The following is a 21015-nucleotide window of genomic DNA, read 5'->3' as shown; positions in this document are numbered from 1 at the left end:
ATTCCCTGATCTATTCCTGCCTGCTCATGGGAGCATCCTTGTTGATGGAACAAGGCATTAAAATTTCAAAGCCTCATCTTGTCTTACAGCTTTAATTAGTCTTACAGCTTTAACTCTGCTTCTTGGGTAATTTCAGCAGCCTGCTATTCGCTTGCCCATTCTAGCTCTTGCCTCCAATGAAATTCCCAAGAAAGATGTGGCATGGCCAAGCCATCAAGCCTGAAAGAAAATTAAATCATTTAATTAAATCATTCTTAAAGGTACTACAAAGTTATCACTGTTGGAGTATGGTAGTACTGCTAAAGCTCTAATGAGCAGTTCTTACAACAAAGGACATGAAAAACAAATAAAGCTGAAATGAACAAATGACACACTTTGGACTCATTGGTCAAACTGAAGCGACTCTAGTAAAGCTCTGATACAGCTATCACAGCCTATCAGTGTGATCATCAGCTCACACAGATTGACATAGCATCAAGGAAATTCATTCATCTGCCAGACTTGAGGATCTGGCCCTTCATGTTCTGAAATTTGTACACATCATCTTTCCATACAAATCTGTCAGTAGCCCTACTGAAAAGATATTGCTCAGATATTGCCAATGTGTGTATGCAATACACAGCACTTGTAATTCCCAAAGATTCACTAGAGATTGCTGGCTTAAATAATGTAGTCACATCCTCTTATCTGTTTCCTAAAGTTGTTGAGTAAGGGAGTTTTTACGTGAAATCCCTGGCATGAGTTTCACTAGTGCTGCATACAGTGTATGCAAATGATTAGCAGCCATAGCCACTTGCATATAAAACAAAGTGTTGTTAAAATGTATCTCCCACCTGATTCCCCTCATTTATTTTGATTCATGTCCTGTCACTACCAAAAATATAGAACATGCAAATCAGCTGCAAGAGTAAGCCACTAACTTGATAAGGTAGTGAAGTCATACATTTAAATGCTACTAAGTCTCTCAGGTAACTACTTCTAACACAATTCAGCCACAGGACAGGTACAGAGGGCTCGATTCACCCTCATGGGCACACTTACTTCTACAATGAACGTCAGGGAACACAGTGCATAAATTCCACTGTTCCCGTTCTACCTGCAGAAAATAAATCTAATGCATTATTCCATAGCTTCATCTACTCCCAAAGCACCTGGTCTGCAGCATTCTGATATCCAAGTCGTGCTGTAGTAGCAACATGCAGCCAAATTCATCAGGACTTTGCTAGCTTACTCCATCTGAGGACTTGTCTCCCTCAATTTTGGCATTCTGCGAACTGCTAGCACTATTTTCCACACTTAAACAAATCTTTCAAAATTTTACATACAGACCCATCTACACATGCAGTGGTTTTACTGTTATTGTCATAGCAATGGCTTCAGCATATAAGCCCAGCAAGGCTTTAAGGAAGAAGTTGCACAATTTTTTACAAAGACTAAGGAGAAAGAAAAAACAGATAAGTTTATGGGTACATAAACCTTTCTTTAGTGCTTAAGATTACCTTCCACTATAAACTTTATCTTGACAGTGTTTACATACACAAATATGCAAGTACACCATCAAATATGAAACACAAGGTAGGAGAAAAGGACTAGTCAAACAGTGGCAGATACCACTGATTAATGAAGTTACAGTATCATTAACACTAGACTAAGTAGTAAAGGATTTTAAAAATGAGAACTGCATTTATGCATTTGTCCCATTTATAAACACCTTTGTGAGTTTGTAGGTATAATTTTCAGGCCCAAGTTAACACATGTACAGATCAATTGCTTTTGACATTATTGGCTGTATCATCTTTCTCCATACTCAACCTACTCAAAATAGACTACATAAGAAGAATTTTGAAGCTGCCTCAGAAAAGACTGTCGCACACACGACCACACTCAAAACTATATTAATTAGTTTCATAAATTTACCATTTGCTGAGGACAAAAACTGATACGATCTTGAGACATGCACAGTCCAGAGTTTTAACTGCTGAAACTCCATCAAAAATCATCAAAAGTCATCAAAACAAAGGATAGAGACCAGGCCGAAGTATGCATGCACACACACTTGCTGTGGATTTATCCTTTTCAAATCAATTTAAGGTTATTTTTTTATCCGCTCTAACTATTGATAAACAATTAACCCTACTTAAAGTTTATCCCTTGGTTATTGAGGCTGGAATGACAGCTATAGCCTTTATACTTCTTTCAATACTTGCTTTCAACCAATTCCCAAAACTAATGTGAGTTGTTATATCCTACTATGACAGCTAAATAGTCTGTCTTCTGAATGCGTTTTACTGAAAAATATGTGCCTGAGCAATTCAACTCAGTTGTTTTTAATGGAATTACCATGCTAAGACTTACACAGTTTTAGTAGGGTCCCTCTACAGCCCCTGAAAAACGCATAGCAGCTTTCTTATTAACAGAGTGCAGTTCAGCTGGTCATGGTGTTTACACTAAAAAGGATTTTCTCCTCACAACGCTTATTTCCTGCTCAGTTCCCTGCTCCTTTATCCATGTCATTTTAGCCTCTTTTGTAATGACTTACCAGAGGCTGAATTCAACATACAGGGAAGACAACTCCTAGCAAATATTGCCACCCAATACAAAGGAAATACTTAACTTTATTGTGATTATCGGAATACTAAAATCCCAGAAATCTCAATGTAAAATGTGCAGTGCAAAACTGGTGCACTTCATAAGACCTGCTACAATGTCAAAATTGGACTTTTAAGAACATTACTTTGCACATATTTTAAGGAACTTCCTTTTTTTTTTTTGGTAAGAATTAAAACTGACTGTCCAAGGGCAACCATCTTTCTGAGTCCCTTTCTTCATTCTGAAGTGGCGAACAGTGATATACCAATGCCAAATTTGCATTTTTTAATCCAGATTCGTTCACTTCAGAGTGCTTGAAAGCTGTTGACAGCACTTCAGTAGCCTCTCTGATGTAAGCTAGATCTTACCGAGATTATAGGATTTTTCTTGGAAGGACATTTCATACATAATTTCATACATATTTTTATCTAGGAAACTGACTACAGACCTGGTGAGTTCAGCTTAGAACTAACCTTATGTTTCATTAATATATGAAGCAAAGGTAACTGAAAAAATTTGGGTCCTCTCACTCATTTTTTCTAGTAAGTAAAAAGAATATCTTTCCTGAGGAGTTTTCATGTAGTTTAGATAAGATATGTAGGAGAACATTCCCAAGTACTTTAGTCATAAATTAAGTGGCTTGTTCATCATGCCATAAGAAAGCTATTAATGATCCAGGTGTTCAACAACAACTGTAATCTATTCTCTTAAACATAAATTCATGGTGTCTGCATATGCTTTAGCATGATGACTTCAGTTGTCTGCTTCTGATTACTCTGCATTCTCCCTCCAACAGGTTTCTAGCCAACACAACTTTTGACGGTCTCAGTGGCCACATTAAGGTGAAAGGCTCCTCCATTGTCAGCTCAGAAAACAACTTCTTCATCTGGAATCTGCAGCATGACCCTGTCGGGAACCCAATGTGGACTCGTCTGGGGAGCTGGCAAGAAGGAAAGATAATCATGGACTATGGGATATGGCCAGAACAGGCCCAGAGACATAAAAATCACATGCAACACCCCACCCGGCTGCACCTCAGAGTGGTAACTCTCATTGAGCATCCATTCGTCTTTACAAGAGATGTAGATGATGAAGGTTTTTGCCCAGCAGGGCAGCTGTGCCTCGATCCTCTGACCAATGATTCAGCTGTGCTGGATAGCCTGTTTGAAACTCTTCAAGGAGGGAATGACACCGTTCCCATTGAGCTGAAGAAGTGCTGCTATGGCTACTGCATTGACCTGCTGGAGAAGCTAGCTGAGGATATGAATTTTGATTTTGACTTGTACATTGTTGGTGATGGAAAATATGGAGCCTGGAAGAATGGCCACTGGACAGGGCTGGTGGGAGACCTTCTTGCTGGCACAGCCCACATGGCAGTGACGTCATTTAGCATTAACACTGCCCGCAGCCAAGTGATTGATTTCACCAGCCCTTTCTTTTCAACCAGCTTGGGCATCTTGGTGAGGACCAGAGACACAGCAGCTCCTATTGGAGCCTTTATGTGGCCACTTCACTGGACTATGTGGCTGGGGATATTTGTTGCTCTCCATATCACAGCTATATTCCTCACCTTATATGAGTGGAAAAGTCCTTTTGGGATGACACCCAAAGGAAGGAATAGGAACAAAGTCTTCTCTTTCTCCTCTGCCTTGAATGTCTGCTATGCGATCTTGTTTGGAAGAACAGCTGCCATCAAACCCCCCAAGTGCTGGACTGGAAGGTTTTTAATGAATCTCTGGGCTATTTTCTGTCTGTTTTGTTTGTCCACATACACAGCCAACCTAGCTGCAGTCATGGTAGGAGAGAAGATCTATGAAGAGCTTTCTGGAATACATGACCCAAAGGTAAAGCATGTCTGTTGTTACTAACTCAGCCTTTTCTTCTTCCCAGTCAAAATTCACTGCTGCCTCATTTATTTCTTCTAGTAAAATCAGAAAACAATCTGTGTGCAAAACAGCAGTTGCACTACAATTACTTACCACCTGACGGCACTTCAGGACTAAAGTTCAGTGAGAGAGGATCTTTAATCATCCATAGAAGTTGGGAGGGGCGGGGGCGATTTCAAAGGTTGAGGATGAGGAGGAAGGTGAAGGATTTTGGTGTTGCCCACTGCAGAGAAAAGAAGTGGCTTCTACATGCAGATTAAGGGTTTGATTTCAGTTCTGAGTCCCTTTGGCTGCACTTGTTTTGATCAGTTGGATGATTTGGGTCATCCTGAGATCCACTCAAACAAAACAACCACACAGCATGAAGACAAAACCACTGATGTTCTAGGTAGGATTTTGCCAGTATTTCGCAGGCCATAACGGTGCTTACAAAGGCATTACTGGCAAAATTCCCCATGAATGCTAAATCAAATGGAGCAGAATTGAAGTATTTTGAAAAATCCTACCTTCTGCATGAAAACAGTGGAATTCACTTTACAAGTAGTCAGACATTTGATTTGCAGTGTTGTTTCTGCTGGAGAACTGTCATGGGAGGAGATAAATTACGTTGTAGACAACCCATCTGCAAACAGCTGAGACTTCCTAGTACTTTTTGGTAAGGCAAGGAAAAATGTAGAAGCAGGACTGCCTCCACCCACTCTCTCCCCTGCTCCCAAAGGGGGATGAAGGTATGTTCGGTTGGAATGTAAGTCCAGTCATTTTATAAGACTATTCTGATTTTGTTTGCCACTAAGTAATGATCATGAAAACATGCATGCAGAATGGTTTGTAGAGAGGATACATGGCTGCAGGTGACACAAGAGCAGGCATCCTCTTCACTGGACAGTCACTGTAGGGAACAGGGTGGCAACAGCAAATTTCACTTGTTTGTTTGACACTTTCTCCAGTGAAGGTGTGCTTGTATTGTCCACAGTTTTATACTCACGACCTAACTACTGGTATATAGCTTTGAAACCATCCACCATTAATTTGTCTCAGGTGACTGAATTGATACAGCATTGTACCACTGGAAAAAGTCATTTTCAGAACTCAAGAACTGAATGTTTACTTTGCCTTCGTAAATTGTGTAAATAAAGGTTACATATGTCCCTCCAGACAGCAAAGGCCAAGTTCCATCTGTTATGTTAGTAAAACCTTGCATTCAGACTAATGACCCTACAGTTTTGACTTTGTGAGTATGACTTCTGACTTACTTCCTCCAACGTTACCTAGATTGTTTCTACCAAAAATATTTTAAACAAAGAAAAATACTTTTTATGGTTGGCCTGAGGCACTCTAAAATTGATTTATGGCTTCAAGCAAATTGCTACCAATAATCTGCCCTTCTCCTCCCAGAAAAAATATCATAAAGACTACATCAATAATTCATCAATTTAAGCTGCAAAAGTCCAGGAATTGTATTTGTTTTATTCAAAGCATTCTGAATAAGCAAATGAGAGCTTTTGGCTGAATTTTCCCAGCTCCAGGCATCTCTCTGTTACAGTCATTGTTGTGTGAGCCATAATATTGGCTTGAAAATAAGGTTAGTCCTCTACTGTTTGTATGGGCATCACCTAACCCATCAAATCAAAGCCTATGACATTACATCCTAGTTTTCTGCATATTATTGTGACCACACATGGAGTTCCAAAGACAGGTATTGGGAAATTTCTGCAATTGTAAGAAAATGAAATTATTCTAAAGCTGCACTGTAAAGGTTGGGTGCTGAGTTACAAAATTGTGCACAGAGTATTAAAGCATATCAGATGCTGCAAACACAGGTCTTAGTCCTGAACAGAAACACTGATGACTCATGGTTAGTAACCTCGGTGATCCCATTAAATTAGTGGCATTACTGGCCTTTCCTAGACAGGCACTTCTCTGCTCCATGGACTAGATCTAAGTTTCTGAGTAGTTACCAGTTTCCAATGTGGGAATAAGACAAGGTAGATTTTATGGAAGAGGATTGCCTGCCATTACATGAACTATAAAATAGTTTAATGTATTTCATTCATGCATTTGTTTCCAAAGTTTGAGTCTGTAAGAGTAGGTATAATAGAAAATGTACTGGTTTAACCTTTTCTCACACAAAGTCTGAGCTGTGCGCCTTCAAAGTTCTCTCTAAGACTTAAAGCTTAGGTTTAGGAAATGTTTGGGGCACAACAGTTGCAGAGGTACATGCACCACTTTTTAGTTAGTTACTTAAAGCATTTTTAATGTGATTTAAAGTTTTTACAGGTTTTTTTTCCAGATCTGCTTACCTCTTTCTTTTCAGTAGTGGAGACTCATTTCAAAAAGAAGGCAGCAGGATGTAGAAATAATGTTTTTAATTTTACTATAGGTTTAAACATTCTCCTGCTGCTCTCAGGATACATATGCCCTTGCACTGTGCTTTTGAAATGTATTGAAAAAACAAAGCCCAAAATAGAGGAGCAACCTTCTTGAGGTGACGTAAGACATAAAATTTCTTCAGGCTGTCAACCACAAACAGCAGATCCCATCTGAGATTGCAAACAGTCAGGAAGGAAGGCAAGTTGGGAAAAATTAAAAGGGTTTTTTTTTTCAAGATTAGAAGCCTGGTATCTAAAGTCAGCATTGCCAGGAATATCTATGCTGTCTCTTCTGGTTGAAAAAAGACAAGGTTAGATATTGCCTGAATAAATAGCATCTGCCCTTCTACAGAAATTCATGTTACAACAGTGATGTTTAATTGACCAAGCAGTACACTGTTTTAGCAATTACTCACAGCAGCTCAGCAAAAGAAACATGGTCCTCTCATGTTGCTGAAGTCTCGAAGGTACAACATTTTCATCAGAAATCAAAGGAAAATGAGTTGCGATACAACCAGTAATCACAAGGTAAAGTGGAATGCAGAATTAGAGAAATCTCAGTTGGACCTTTAAATGCACTAACAATGTAGAAGTAGAAGTAAGGGGATATAGGAATATCATCACACTGCTGAAGGGAGGAGCAGCCAGTGAGGCAAGACAAGCCAGAGCAGAAGGCAAGCAGTGGGAGGCAGGAGAATTAAGTTCTGGGAACGTCTTGAATTTGGAGAACTTTGTATTTATTTTCTGTGTAAGTATCTTAAAAAGGCTGGGTCACTAAAGCCGAACATCTGGAGTATCCACCAGAGCTGGCTACACCCTTTACTAGGTCACATTTCAGGTGACTTTTTATGGTAGGAGTTGCAACATAGCCAGTAAGTTGCAGAAATATTAAAGCAATGTCCTGCCACCTTAAAATCTTAAAAAGACATTGGGCAATCTCTTCAGCCACAGCTGCTCCCTCTCTCCCCATTTTCTAATCTTACACATTTTAGATCATCATCTCTTGCCGGTGGAAACTGGCAAACACAGCATTTGGGGAAGAAACTCACCTGAACATGTTCAGTGTGCTGTTTGAGCACAAGAGGATAGCTATAGGATGAACATGCCAGTTACCCAGATGAAAGTTGCAGCAGTGTCCTGATTCCCTCTTATAAAGCTCTCTACAGGATCTCTACAGGACATGGCAAAGAAGTTTAAAAGCTTGTTTGCAGAGAGAGGAGATGGAGACAGAGGAAAACCATTGTGTTTGCATCATTTTATACCGCGCTTATCCCTTCTCTCATCTGAATTGCAGAGGCTTATTTCATTTTTTCTCCTAATGTCGCATCTTTGGATGCACAAAAAATTACAACATTCTTCTTTGTCAGATTGCTTGGCAGACCAGGTACACCATTGTATGAGCTGACTTCTTTACAAGGTCAGTCATGCAGCCTGCCTTTGGGCTGGTCTGATCATTTGTCCTACCTACCTGTAATGGCTTGGAGACAGCTACCTTTATTCCTGACATCTCCCAAACCTGCTTATCACTTTCTTTGTTGTGCAGCTCTTTAGCCCCTTGGTGGTGACATTATACACAGTTACAGTTGGAAAAGCCACCACACAGTTTTTATCCTTCGCTGGGGCCAATGCACATTTTCACAGTGGCAAGACTAGGTTGCAATAGGTGACCCTTAAAACAGAGCTGGTGCTAGAGGAGCACATAGGTATGCAGATGGGGACAGATAAGTCTAGGACAGTTGGCCACTGTCGTCTGTTTCCTGATTGACAGGTGATAATTGCATTACAGATCTACAGCAGCAAGCTGAGTACGCAGCCTCGCAGGCATGGGCTGGGCAGAGAAGGGGCACATTGATAAGCAAGGGGCTCTGGGTACAAAAAAGATAATTTGCTACCATCCTGCTTTGAAAGCATCTATCTGTATGGCTGATGTCTCTTTTAGCCAGTCTTGTGACAAATCCATATATTTTATGTTTCAGTTTCCAATATGGTTTCCATAAAGCGGTACTATCTGCATGTGAGTAATCTAGGTGTCAGTGCCACAGACAGGGAAAAGAAGAATTATCTGTAAATACATAGCAGTGTCAGTGCCTTCCTTTGCCCAGCGAGCCTGCAACTAAGGCCCGGATCCAGTAAAACTCTTCATTATTAAGTCCAAAAATAGGGTCTTGTATTACAGGATGTCCCCAGGGAGTGGGGTTTTTTTGGTGGCAAGGGGACTTGAAGCAGGGACTTTGCTGTCAGGCTTCTAATGCAAGAGCACCTGTTGGAGATGCACCATAAAGTCAGGAGTGTGTTGAGTAGTTCAGATTATCTGAGGCAAAATAATTGTGGAAGCCTAACATACAGAAGAAATATTTCAAACATGCCAACAAGAAAGCATACAACAGCAGAAGCTGAGGAGCTGGACAGATTTTTCCACAAGGTGGTACAATGCATGGCCTTTCTTTCTGCTAAAAGTATCATTCTTTCAACAATATAATGAGCTTTTCAGGTACTATCCAACCATTGTCACTTCTGTGAGAGCTGTCAGCTTTTCTTTGCCATCCTTGAGTATCTATGCCTGTTAATTTACTATGTTTATATTTTTACTTCTCTGGATCACTTTACCTTCAAAACACCCTTTGACAATGGCAAAGTTCCTTTCCATGTTGTATTTTGACAGAAAATATTGAACCTATTGGGATTCATTTAACAAAAAGGGCTACACCTTTGAATCCCACCATCAGCAGTTTCATTGTGTTATCTCATCTAACTTTACTTGTCTGCAGTGGAGACGTTACATATGATTTACTCAGCCTAATATGCTTTTACAGTTAGTTGGGAGAGGTAGGGACATTGGGCTGCTGTTGAAGACACTTACTCCAGGTCGAGATCACCCAAACCATTCCCTGGAAGTGCCTACTTCCTCCATCATGCATGATGGTGTACTAGCATGGTCAGCGCTAATGTCTCACAAAAACCATAGTTGCCCCAAGGAATACACTGCAGACACCTACAATCACTCTGAGAAGCCCCATCCAGCAAGTCCTTTCAACAGCTTTTGTGTGCTTCGGGATTAGTCCTCAGAAATCTCTGTTTCTCTTCCGGTCCATTGTCTGAACACTTGCTCTTGTGAGCTGTCCATCTTTTTATTACAAAACTAAGCACTTTGAGTAATCCAGACAAGATATTTCTGAGATTTTGTTACTCAGGAATTCAATATGTACAATCACCCAGATTTTTGTTTCTAGATTTAAAATATAAAATGTGAGGGTGCAAGCTCTCATTTCTGATTTATGACAATCTCAGCTGATTTAGAGGCCTTATGGCAATTATTATATCAGTTAAAAACTCCCTGTTACATGTATTAGAACAGTCCAGAAATACCAACTGGCAAGTAACTGCAGATGAGCTTTAGCAATACTAAACCATAGAAAAGGAAAGGTCCAGCCACTTTATAGGCCTTTTTCATCATTAGAGGCATGATTCAAATACCTCTGCATTTAGTTATATTTTCCCTCAAGTTAAGCCATAGAGTAAGGCCATAACTGTTGTGTGTTTATAGATAAATTTTCCTCCTGAAAAAATGAAACCCTGGAAGAATTACACTGAAGAAAGTGCTCTTAAAGACTGCGATGGTCTTTCACTGCAGCAACCTAAGATGTATCATCATAAGGAGCACCACTTGCACTGCTATGTATTAAATATATAATGAAATAGCATGTATTTAAATATTCATTAAATGTATTAAATTGTATAGCAAAAAACAAGCAACAAACTCAGTGGAGTTAACAACTTATTGCTCCCAGGGGGTTTAGTATCTATACAGGACTGCAGGATTCTCTTTTTACAATTAAAAGAAGTTGGCTGCAAAATCTATAGAGCAAATATTTCTGTGCAGGAAATCATTGGATACAGGAACGTCATGACTCACAGCATCACAGCCTCCTAATTAATACATGGTACTTTTCTGAGTCAGTGAAGGATGTGAACTCAAGAGGACTTTGTCACAGAGACCAAAGTGAAAAAATCTCAGACAAGGGAGAAATTAAGTATCAAACTCCAGTCAGAATAAAGAACAGACATTGCAGAGCAATCTCATACAGGAATGAAAGACACCTGCAATTTATGGAGGTGAAATCTTGGCTTCTTTAGCTTTCCTGTGCAATTTATGGTGGTGAACACTTCACTTGTTTAGCTTCCCCCTCACCTTGTTAAAGCTTTCTTTTAAAGTTACAGCTTTGGAGGCTCAGAATCTGTCTAGTTCGGATTTTTATCGTTCCAGTCTATCAGGCAACACACTGTAATGTTCTCCAAATCAAGTTTCCTTTCCCATTGAGACCTGCTTTTTTATGCCTTCTTGCCGACAGCTATCTTTTTGGTATATTAACCCCTACTGCTCCAGGTCTTCACCTACATAGAATGCCTTGTACTGTCACCTACTGTCTTGGCCACTCTTTACCTCACCATCCTAATTGTTTGATCCAAAGAATATAGGGGTAGGGAGGAAGGGAGAAAGTCCTGCTGTCTTCATTCCATGTGGTGCAGGTCATGAAGGTTGTTCTTTCAGCACCAGAAGGAATTAATGTGGTTTAGCATTTTCCCACATGTATTCACATCAGTTTCTTACTCTTCAAGCTGCAGTATACCTATATGTCATGTCATTTAAAAAAAGGAAAGCAAGCCCACCACCAGAAATAGCAACTGCATCATAGATGGGGCTCAGATCCTTGCAAGAAATAATGCAAGCAGAGAAATATGAGAAGAAGATGTTACTGAAGTAACTGGCAAAGAGGAGCAGAGAACAGTGAAGATGCATAAGGTTGATCTTATCGCCTGGCAGATGGAAGATCATCATACAGCTGACTTAGCAGCATTGAGGATATTTATTATTCTTCACAAAAGTCACAGCCATTGTGATCTATAAACAGTGACCTGGATACTAGCCTGGCTCACCTTCTTAGTGATAGAAGTCCTCAGTCAGCTCCCACATTGATGCCCTGGATTTCAGGGATGCCAAGGGGTGAAGCCCTCTTAAAAAAAAAAGTAGTTTTCACTGACTGCAATAAGATTTGACTGAACACCAGGTAAAGTCAAATATTCTTGTCTATATTTCACTGTGCAAGAGGTCAAGACATCCAAATGAGCCCATCATTCTTCTTTTACACTTTGTGCTTCACACATGCCTCGCTGTTCTAAACTGATTCCAAGAAGGAAAAAAATAACATTTAGTTCCAGTGTTGGATCTCTCAGTAACAAAGGACTCCTGCTTTGCCTTCATTTGATGCTATTGAACCAAAAGCCAATAGCAAATAACGTATTTAAGAACTTAGGGCTGCACTGGTAGACAGTTCCATGATCTGCAATTAGAAACCTCTTCATCCTAGTAACTGGTGACACATTTGCAACACGAAAGCATTGTCTGTTCCTTTCCTGGAAACCACAGAGCACTAGCCTTGCCTTACAAGTTTACAGTGTCAACACAAAGGACCATGTTTAGCCCTGGTACCTGGGGGACAATTGCCATATGGCCAGTGGGCAGGAGGACTGACAGCGTTGCCCTAAGCAACCAGCAACAGCTAGAGCAGGAGAAATTGGTAAGAAAAAGGATGTGAAAGATGGTTGTTTTGAAGGTGAGAAAGCTACCTACACTTTAAGCTACTGTCACATTAGGTTCCCCCTCCAGCCCTCAGTTGCTTGTAGAGAAGTGTGATAGCTTTTCATCCACAGACCTGAGACTTGGGATGGAAGGACAAGAGGGATTATTTAACCAGAAATCTCCCATGTCTCTTTGGTAGTTTGAGCATGTATTCAGCCAAACAGCTTTCCTTGTCTTGCTTCTAATTTGAAAAGGGCTTCACCTGCCTTAGAGCAGCATTAGCCCTATTTTACAGGTAGGAAGCAGAAGAACACGGTCGATGAAGTGACTCAGTCTGGAGCATTTTTATGGCTGTTTTATGCTGCTGAAGTACAACTGGAAACAGTGATCTATTGCCTGTTGGGAATTATATACCTTTTTTTTTCTCAGTCTGTCCATTTTTCCTACAATAATTTACACTTACTATCTTACAGTGCTCAGCTCTCCTGGAATAAATCCCAGCTCAAAGATCCCTCTGTCCAGAAAACTTTTTAAGTGCTATTAAGAAACAGGGATAAACACACCTTTAAGTTCATCTCCACCAGGGTTCTGTTGTTATGGAGCTTTGTGCACTAAAACACTGCCCAGCAACTCAATCAGCAGGGCAGTCTTCAGAAATTAACCTACCTACCACACACTAGAGTCCCTAGTCTTATTCCTTAGCTGTACAGCTTCTGCATCACACAGAGCAGAGCAGATCTTATAATTAATTATTAGCACTCATACGGGAAGTGTCAATACAGAAGCTTTATATTTTTAAAGAGAGACCTAAGTCACAATTTCTTTTCATGTATGCTTTTTTTTCAATGCAGGAGAATAAACTGTCAGTACTGGACTGTGCATTTGTTTCTAGATTGAAACTTCTTATTGACTTCAATGCAGCTGTAAAGATTTATGCCAACTAATGACCTAGGTGAGTTGGATTCAAAGTGACAGGATTTTAACAAAATCTGACATTACCTTGGCAAGCCAAGAATCAGCTCCACTGACACTTTTTGCAACAGAGAAGGCAAAATGAGCTTTCAAATGTATTCTGCATACACCATCTCCTGGAGGCCCTGGGAACATCTCCACCTCCCAAGCCTGAACACATGGGACAGTTTTTGAACAAAGCCTCCACTTCCAGAAGTTCAGCTGTGAATTTTCATCTGCTAAAATTTGAAATTCATGTGCTTCACTGTGAATAATTTTCTTTTCTTTCATCTTCCTCTGCACCCCATAAATATTCACTAGTTAGTTTTCAAAAACTCTTGCAGATAAGTAGGGAAAAGCCCATAAACAGAGTTCTTCATTGTTTGGGGGGGGGGGGTATTTCATTTGGTTTGCTTTTTTTCTGCTGAAACTTTGTACTACCAATTGCATTTTTCTATCAGTGGGTCATAAGAAATCTATTAGCAGCTAGACGACCACTTTTAAATGTGTTGGTTACATGAGGCAAGATAAAATGATATTGCTTCTTATGCCAAAGACAGAAGACTGATTGCAGAACAGCAGATCTCTAAAAGCATGTCAGTTCTTCACAGCAGAGCAGGCCACTTAATGCTACCCCTCTCCAGCAATTAGCAACTGCAACTGAACTGAAAAACTGAAGTTTTTCAAGATTCTGCAGCAGTTCCCTGTCAGAGATCATGCTAGCACTAACAGCCATTCTGCTGATATACAAGATGTCCATTAAACACTACACTTAGTGTTATACCAGGTAACCAGCACTATCATGGGGTAGAACTACTGAAACCTTCTAATAATAATTTTTCCTCAGAAGTTGTTGTAAAGTTAGGAAAGTGTTTTCAGCCGTGTTCCCCCTTTCTATACCCTATTAAAATTAAAAAGCAGTATTGTATGTGGTGGTAAAAGCTGAATCCATGTTAACTCTGCATCTGTCACTGCAGGATGCAGTCACTGGCACTGCAGTCCACTGTATACTGGGTTGCCCCTTTCTCATTTCCTTCAAAGAATAATTCATGGAGTTGAATTTTGGAAAGGAGAGGCTAACTGAACAAATGATGAAATCATTGTAATGATTTAAATTGCCAATTAGAAATTGAGTTCCTGAAGCATTTTTCCTTCAGCCAGCTATCAAGGTGCACAGAACAGTTCTGAATCAGATTCAGTGAGGCAGTTAGTGCACCGCATCAGTCAAGTACTGGGAAACCATTTCCTAGATTTCAGTCACTTCATTGCTTATAGAAAATAGCCATAATTTCACTTCCTAGCAGTTGCTCTGTTTAGATCTTACTTGTCTCTCCACAGCTCCCAGCAAGCTCAAACTCCATGGGATCAGCAGGCAATATTATATTGCCTGCTCTTGTGGAGCTGAGACCATCTTTTCACTGCACTTATATTCTGAACACCTGGGGTTCTTACACACTGCAAAAAGATATGACAACCAAGTGTGATGAAAACATCAAAATGATAGTAGACACAACAACCAGTGCACTAAGGGGGGAAAAGTCTTGGAGCCAAATCTTCTAGCTTCACAGCACTGAAAGGTCATACAGAAGCCAGAACCTGCTAGAAATACCTCAAAACCCAACAGTCCAACTTTGGAGTATGTCAAGGTTACCTGCTGGCACCATCTCATGCATTTTCAGTTTTAAATCCCAACTTGCACAGGGTATTTCTATGCCTGAGTCTTTTCAAGTCTGAGTCTAGGTGTCCTCAGCCTAGCTGACGGCACTGAATGCAATGGCACTGTATTACATAAACTAGAATGTGCCAAGTAATGCAAAATCCCTGACACTCAGGATTGTATTTTCCTGTTGCTGCTCCTGTGGTTTTATCACATTGGTATTTTCATGTATAATTGGCACCCCAAGCCATAGATGTATGCAGATGCCCAATTCTTCTCAACATCTTCCCAAATAAAACAAGTTCTCCACTTCCCACTCAGCAGATGTTTTAAACACAGAAGACAGAAACCAAGAAGATCTAGAAATAAGGTGCCAAGCCAAGGGAACTGGTAGCTGCAGTATTTGCTTTTGGCAGTAAGCAGCACAAACATAATTTGTCTAGTAGCACAATGCTGTACAAGGTACAGAAGACCCTGAGAAGTCCCAAAACTTTTCCTGGCACGTCAGAGAAGCTGGATGTTCTGTAGAGCTCTTGAGTTTCCTTAAACACTACGTGACCTCCCTGTCTCAGTGCTCAAGTGACCCAACAACCATTTCACCTCCTTAGTGCTTGCAGGCATTCACATTACCCCTTGTTTTCTTACACACTGTAAGAAAACATTACCCCTTGTTTGTTTTCTTACCCATGGTATGTTTTCTTAAACAGTGAGACTTGTTCTTGGAAACACCGGCACAGCCCATGCATCCCGCAGTAGTTACTGTCCTTAGAGGTCACAGGGACAGCATTGGTACCCCAATTCCAGAAAGCGTACTCACTTCCAAATCTCTTTAGCCTTTCTCCTGCACCTTCATCCTGCACTTCCCAGCAGCATTTCCTAGTCCTCCCTCCCAAGAGCTCTGTCTTCACAGAATGTGGGTCACCTTCCTGAACCACCTGTCCCTGACCTATGCAGCAAGATCCTCTGGTCTTGGCATTCCACAGCCCTGAACCTGTGAAGTCAGAGTAGTGATTCAAGACAACAAGGGCTTAGCCTCCTCCAGCGCTACATTCTACATCCCTCTGCTGCAAGGGCTTTCATGACCATCTCTTGAGTTTGCCCCATGTAGTAACCCAGATCCAAATGGGAGGTCACCAGGTGTCTCACAACTTCATGTGCAACAGCTTTCTCACAGTAGACTGGGAGATGGTTCTAAAAATTTGGGATGCACCCTAGTATGGCCATTCATCATATACACCAGTGCTTCAGATATAAAACTCAGATTACTAACATGAAATCCCTGATCTCCAGTATTTGAGCTGCAAAAATTATGTTGTTAGCTGCTAGAGCCTTCACCTTTTTTGGGAGACCCACTATCCAGCAACACTAAATAGCTTTTTAACCCCTGAAAAACATTGGCTTTTAAATACTCCATTGTTATATTCATATACACACTCTTACATTGCCCAGGCAATTGGCATTCCCCTGCTTCTCCCACTCGGCAGCTCGGCCGGCATAGTTTGCAGTTTGCTGTGGTGGCCTTGCTAACTAACATTCAAAGGCCTGGTTACTCGCTAAACATGAGTCCCATGCGCAGCAGCAATGCTTAGCTCTCGTGCACTGCATGGGAGAGGCTCCTTGGGAGTACAGAGTTAGCCTATTGGCTAAAAAGCAATTATATTCAGGAGAAATGACCCTTTTAAAAAATACGAGTGATTTACTTTGCTCCCAGGTCTTCAAAAGGGAGGTCTGGCAGTTAAAGGGACGAATAAAGAGGGATATATCATCTGTACCCATAACTATCTTTACTTCTTGTTCAATGAATTGTCAAGCCAGGACTTCACTGTCCCCTGAAAGCCTCTCTCTAGGTCAAAACAAACCTTGTTTTTTTGGTTTCTAACAGCCATAGTTGTCTGATTTTGGAGGGACCTTGTGAGGTTATCATAAGCTGAGTGCCAAGAAAACTCATGTCTGCAGATGGATCTGCAGCCATTGCATTCATTTATTTTTAATCATACTTGAATCACTAGCAAATCTCCAGGTGCTCTATGGATACAAAAAGTGTCAACAGTTCCTAGTGCCCATTACCCGCTTTGTGATGGTTATTCACCTTTCACACTGACTGTGCTTTGAATGAAAAAACAGTAGAGTATACACAGAAGCGTAGTCTCCACATACTAGAAAGGCCTATAATTTGGATAGCTATTTCTTCTCAATAAGATAGCTTTTATATTTGCTATTACTGACAAAAAAGCAAGTAACTGTCTCCCCAAATCACCAGTTAGAAAAAAAAATATAATCCATTCTTGATTCTTCAAATTGTGGTTCTTCAAATGCCGATTTTCAGAGTTCATGATTTCTCTGAAGCCCAAGACATTAGGATTCTGTTATTGGTTTAAAGAAACAGAAAGACTCTTTCAATATCAGATTCTTAAAATATAAGAAACACAAAAGAAACACAGCATGAGAAACAGAAAAGATAAATAAAAAAAGAGACAACTAACAAGGCGAGACTCACAGGAAGACTATGACATTTACCTATCCTGTCAGGACACAGGTATTTGTGGCTTCCATCTTTTCACAGAATCTTTCCAGGAGAGGAGTACAGAAAGAAAGAAAGCAGCAGTGACAACTGATGAGTCTTGTTTCAATCCTTAAGTTTTAATCTTCCATTGAAGCAAGTAACCCTTAGCAGTCTTAGTATATTAACAGTGATGGTACTGCAGGTAGTCCCTTATCTGCTTTTGGCAGCATTTTGCGTTGTTCGTCCACTATTCATACAGCTGCAAGCAAATCTTTTCCTCAGGTGGATAAGCAGCAATAAGAAGAAAATTGAAGTCCCAAAAGACATAGAGGATTAAAACACTATTAAGATTTATCCTTCATAAAAGGAATCAAGAGTCATCAAATACAAAGTTGCAGACACATAATTACGCTTAAGAAAAAGCATAGATTACCAGAAGCAGGTAGAGCATAGGATGGAAAGGATCACTACATAACTTCCTTACATAGACCTCCCAAGACTTCCCACCAGACCTATGGTTTTGCTAGAGACAGGATATTAAGCCAGGTGGACTTTTGATCTAATATATTGTTGTGGTTTAATCCCAGTTTTCAGCAAAAATCCAAAACATAGCCCCATACTAGCTACTATGAAGAAAATTAACTCTATCCCAGCCAAAACCAGCATGTACATATTCCAATGTTGTCATAATCTGTGGCAAAATTTGACAACATGCCCAACACAAAGCAAAGCATGGACAGTCCTCAATAAAGCATTTGGGACAGAAAATTGCATGGAGGTGCAGTTTACTCTCTTCATACTAGCCTTTTTCATAGAAGCTTAAATATTTAGCTAGATGTATAGACATTGGTGACAATCTGAGGGAGGGATACTTTCCAGTGAAGTCAGGCATCAGCAGTCTTTATCTACAGATTGGATGTTGCACTGCAAGTGGCATCACTAGGTGGGCCACAAATAGCACAAGTTGACTTTGAAGGTGGCAGTATGGTTCAGTGTTGAGACTCAGTGGGTTTTTTGGTCTCTTCACTGAAACTGCCAGGAAATAAAACCTAAAAAAATAGCACTGACTGTGGTGACGAGCTTTTTGGGACATAGAGTGCATAGAGCCCACTCCAAGCTCATTCATTAAGCAGGTCATCTTCAGTGTCTCGAGACTAGACCTAGATTTGGGTTGACAGCATTGTGCTGGAAGTCTCCGTGATGTATTGTCGCAGCACAACTCTGTGTTATTTATGTCTTCTGGCACTTGAATGCTGCTTCCACACTTCCAGGCAAGAACATTTCCTTCTGCGCCCACAGTCCTTCTGGCACAGCATGCACTATGGCCAGCTCCGGATGGAGGCACATCCTGCATTGCTTGTCCCATGGTCATCCAGACCAGAACACCTCAAAAAACATGCCAAGACTCCCTCCATGCTCACAGTCTGGCATTTACCCGCAGGTCTCATTCCTGGGTTGCAACACAGGGACCAGATCAGCAGAGCACAATGTGGAAAGCACCTGCCCATTCTCCAGATAAAAGTTACCAGAAATACAGTATATTCATAGCTTCCAGGACATCAGAATACCATCCAAAAGACCTTTTTCTGTTCCTTTTCAGACTGAACTAGATGACTGCGCATTTACATCCTACCTCTGTTATTCTTAAAAAAGCTAGGAATACTCTTTTATTCATTGGGTAATTGAAAAGAAGAGTGATAAAGGTCTTTTGTATTGCTTTGTGTTGCCCTACACTCTGTTTTACATAGATGATAATGCAAACAGCCAGACGGACCGGCAGAATGCCTCTTTGTTTGGTCTTTGCAAAGCAGAGCATGGCCATGGTGAGATCATCTTTGCAAGCTGCTGTGAAGACCATGAGCTTCCTGGGAAGCAAATAGAGCATGACTACGTAAGCCTTAGCTTTATTTGGCTTCCTGTGCTCTGAAAGTTTGAGCTTTTAGAGACTGGCACATTGCTGAAGGCTTTCCAATTAGTATGGTCTTGGCAACACTCAGCCATCTCAAGGAAGTGCTTGGCATAGTAGGGAACACCACTTGACACCTCCACTGCAATTTGAGAATTTCCCCACAAGTCACTAAATGCTTCAAAGACAAGTAAGGTACTTTAGAAACAGAGGTCTGTGAAACTTGTGAACATCTAAACTACTTGGGGCTTTAATACAGAAGGTGGAGCCAGTTGTGAAAAGGAAAGAACACAGAACTGCAAAAATTATCTGTATGTGTATAGCCTGGGAATCAAGCTTACAGCCTGGGCTATGCTGAGGGGTATTCTTCCTCCTTCTCACTGCCAGGGGAGACTTTATGGCATCTGCAACACTTCGGTCCTTAGTATCTCTGTGGAGAATAGCAGCAAAGACAGCAGTGGTCTGTGGTATAGTGTCTAGGCTTCTAGAGATGAAATGGTGGTGCTACCCTTCTGCAGAAGACTAAATCTCATCCTTAAGGAGTCAATAAAAGACATTCTGCCAAAACAAATCCAGACTGCCGGTCCTTTGCTGGCTACCCAGAGACCCAGAAAGTGGAACCTAGCAAGCCTAGAGGCTTCTCTTGACACTTCCTGAAGCGTTGACTGGTTTAAAGACAAATAATCCAACTAAACACCTGGATTTAGGGGTTCAGGGTGTCTCAAGGGAAATGTTTTTCACATTTGAAGAAAATCCTGAGAGTACACAAACAGGCTAATCAGTCACTTGGTAAGTCTTTTCAAACTTTTTCTGTGATGTGGAAAGCTGACTGCAGGAAAACATCAGAGACAGTTCTATGAATGCTGAGAATTTCTGACAAACTGTTCACACATAAGACCAAGATACCAGATGTGAAGGAGGCAAATGTCTGCTAATCTGTAATTTCATCTCCTCAGCTCCACCACCCATCCCAAGGGTTTCGGTTTGGAACCGTGCGAGAAAGCAGCGCAGAAGACTATGTGAGGCAAAGCTTCCCAGAGATGCACGAGTACATGCGACGGTACAATGTCCCTGCAACCCCGGATGGCGTGGCATATCTAAAGTGAGCCTCTGCATGCAACAGAAGATCTTGTCCCTTGACCAGAATGCATGGCAGGGAGATGGTGATGGGTTTCTGTCATGGTTTAACCCCAGCCAGCAACTAAGCACCATGCAGCCACTCATTCACTTCCCTCCCCATCCAAGAGGATGGGGGAGAGAATCAGGGAAAAAATAAAACTCATGGGTCGAGATAAGAACAGTTTAATAGGACAGAAAGGAAGAAAATAATAATGATAATAATAAAATTACAATAATAACAATAAAAAAATTGTAATATATAAAACAAGTGATGCACTATGCAATTGCTCACCACTCACTGACCAATGCCCAATCAATTCCCAAGCAGCGATCCACCCCTGGCCAACTGCCCCAAGTTTATACACTGGGCATGACATCCCATGGTATGGAATACCCCTTTCGCCAGTTTGGGTCAGCTGTCCTGGCTGTGTCCCCCCCCCCAACTGCCTGTGCCCTT

The 21015-nt window shown here is 40.9% G+C and overlaps 1 protein-coding gene across 2 annotated transcripts in view; it reads left to right on the top strand.

Moving 5' to 3' along the window:
• GRIN3A (glutamate ionotropic receptor NMDA type subunit 3A) overlaps window positions 1-21015 on the top strand; it is a 73731-nt gene that overhangs the window by 32566 nt on the left and 20150 nt on the right. For both annotated transcript variants that reach the window (XM_075020584.1, XM_075020585.1), the window contains exons 3-4: window positions 3386-4433; window positions 20396-20541. In XM_075020584.1, coding sequence (XP_074876685.1) covers window positions 3386-4433; window positions 20396-20541 — 1194 coding nt within the window. The remainder of the gene's footprint in view (window positions 1-3385; window positions 4434-20395; window positions 20542-21015) is intronic.

The sequence above is a fragment of the Buteo buteo genome, chromosome Z (genome assembly GCF_964188355.1).
Source record: "Buteo buteo chromosome Z, bButBut1.hap1.1, whole genome shotgun sequence".
In the NCBI taxonomy this organism is placed as follows: Eukaryota; Metazoa; Chordata; class Aves; order Accipitriformes; family Accipitridae; genus Buteo; species Buteo buteo.
This window is presented reverse-complemented; position numbering and strand designations above follow the sequence as displayed.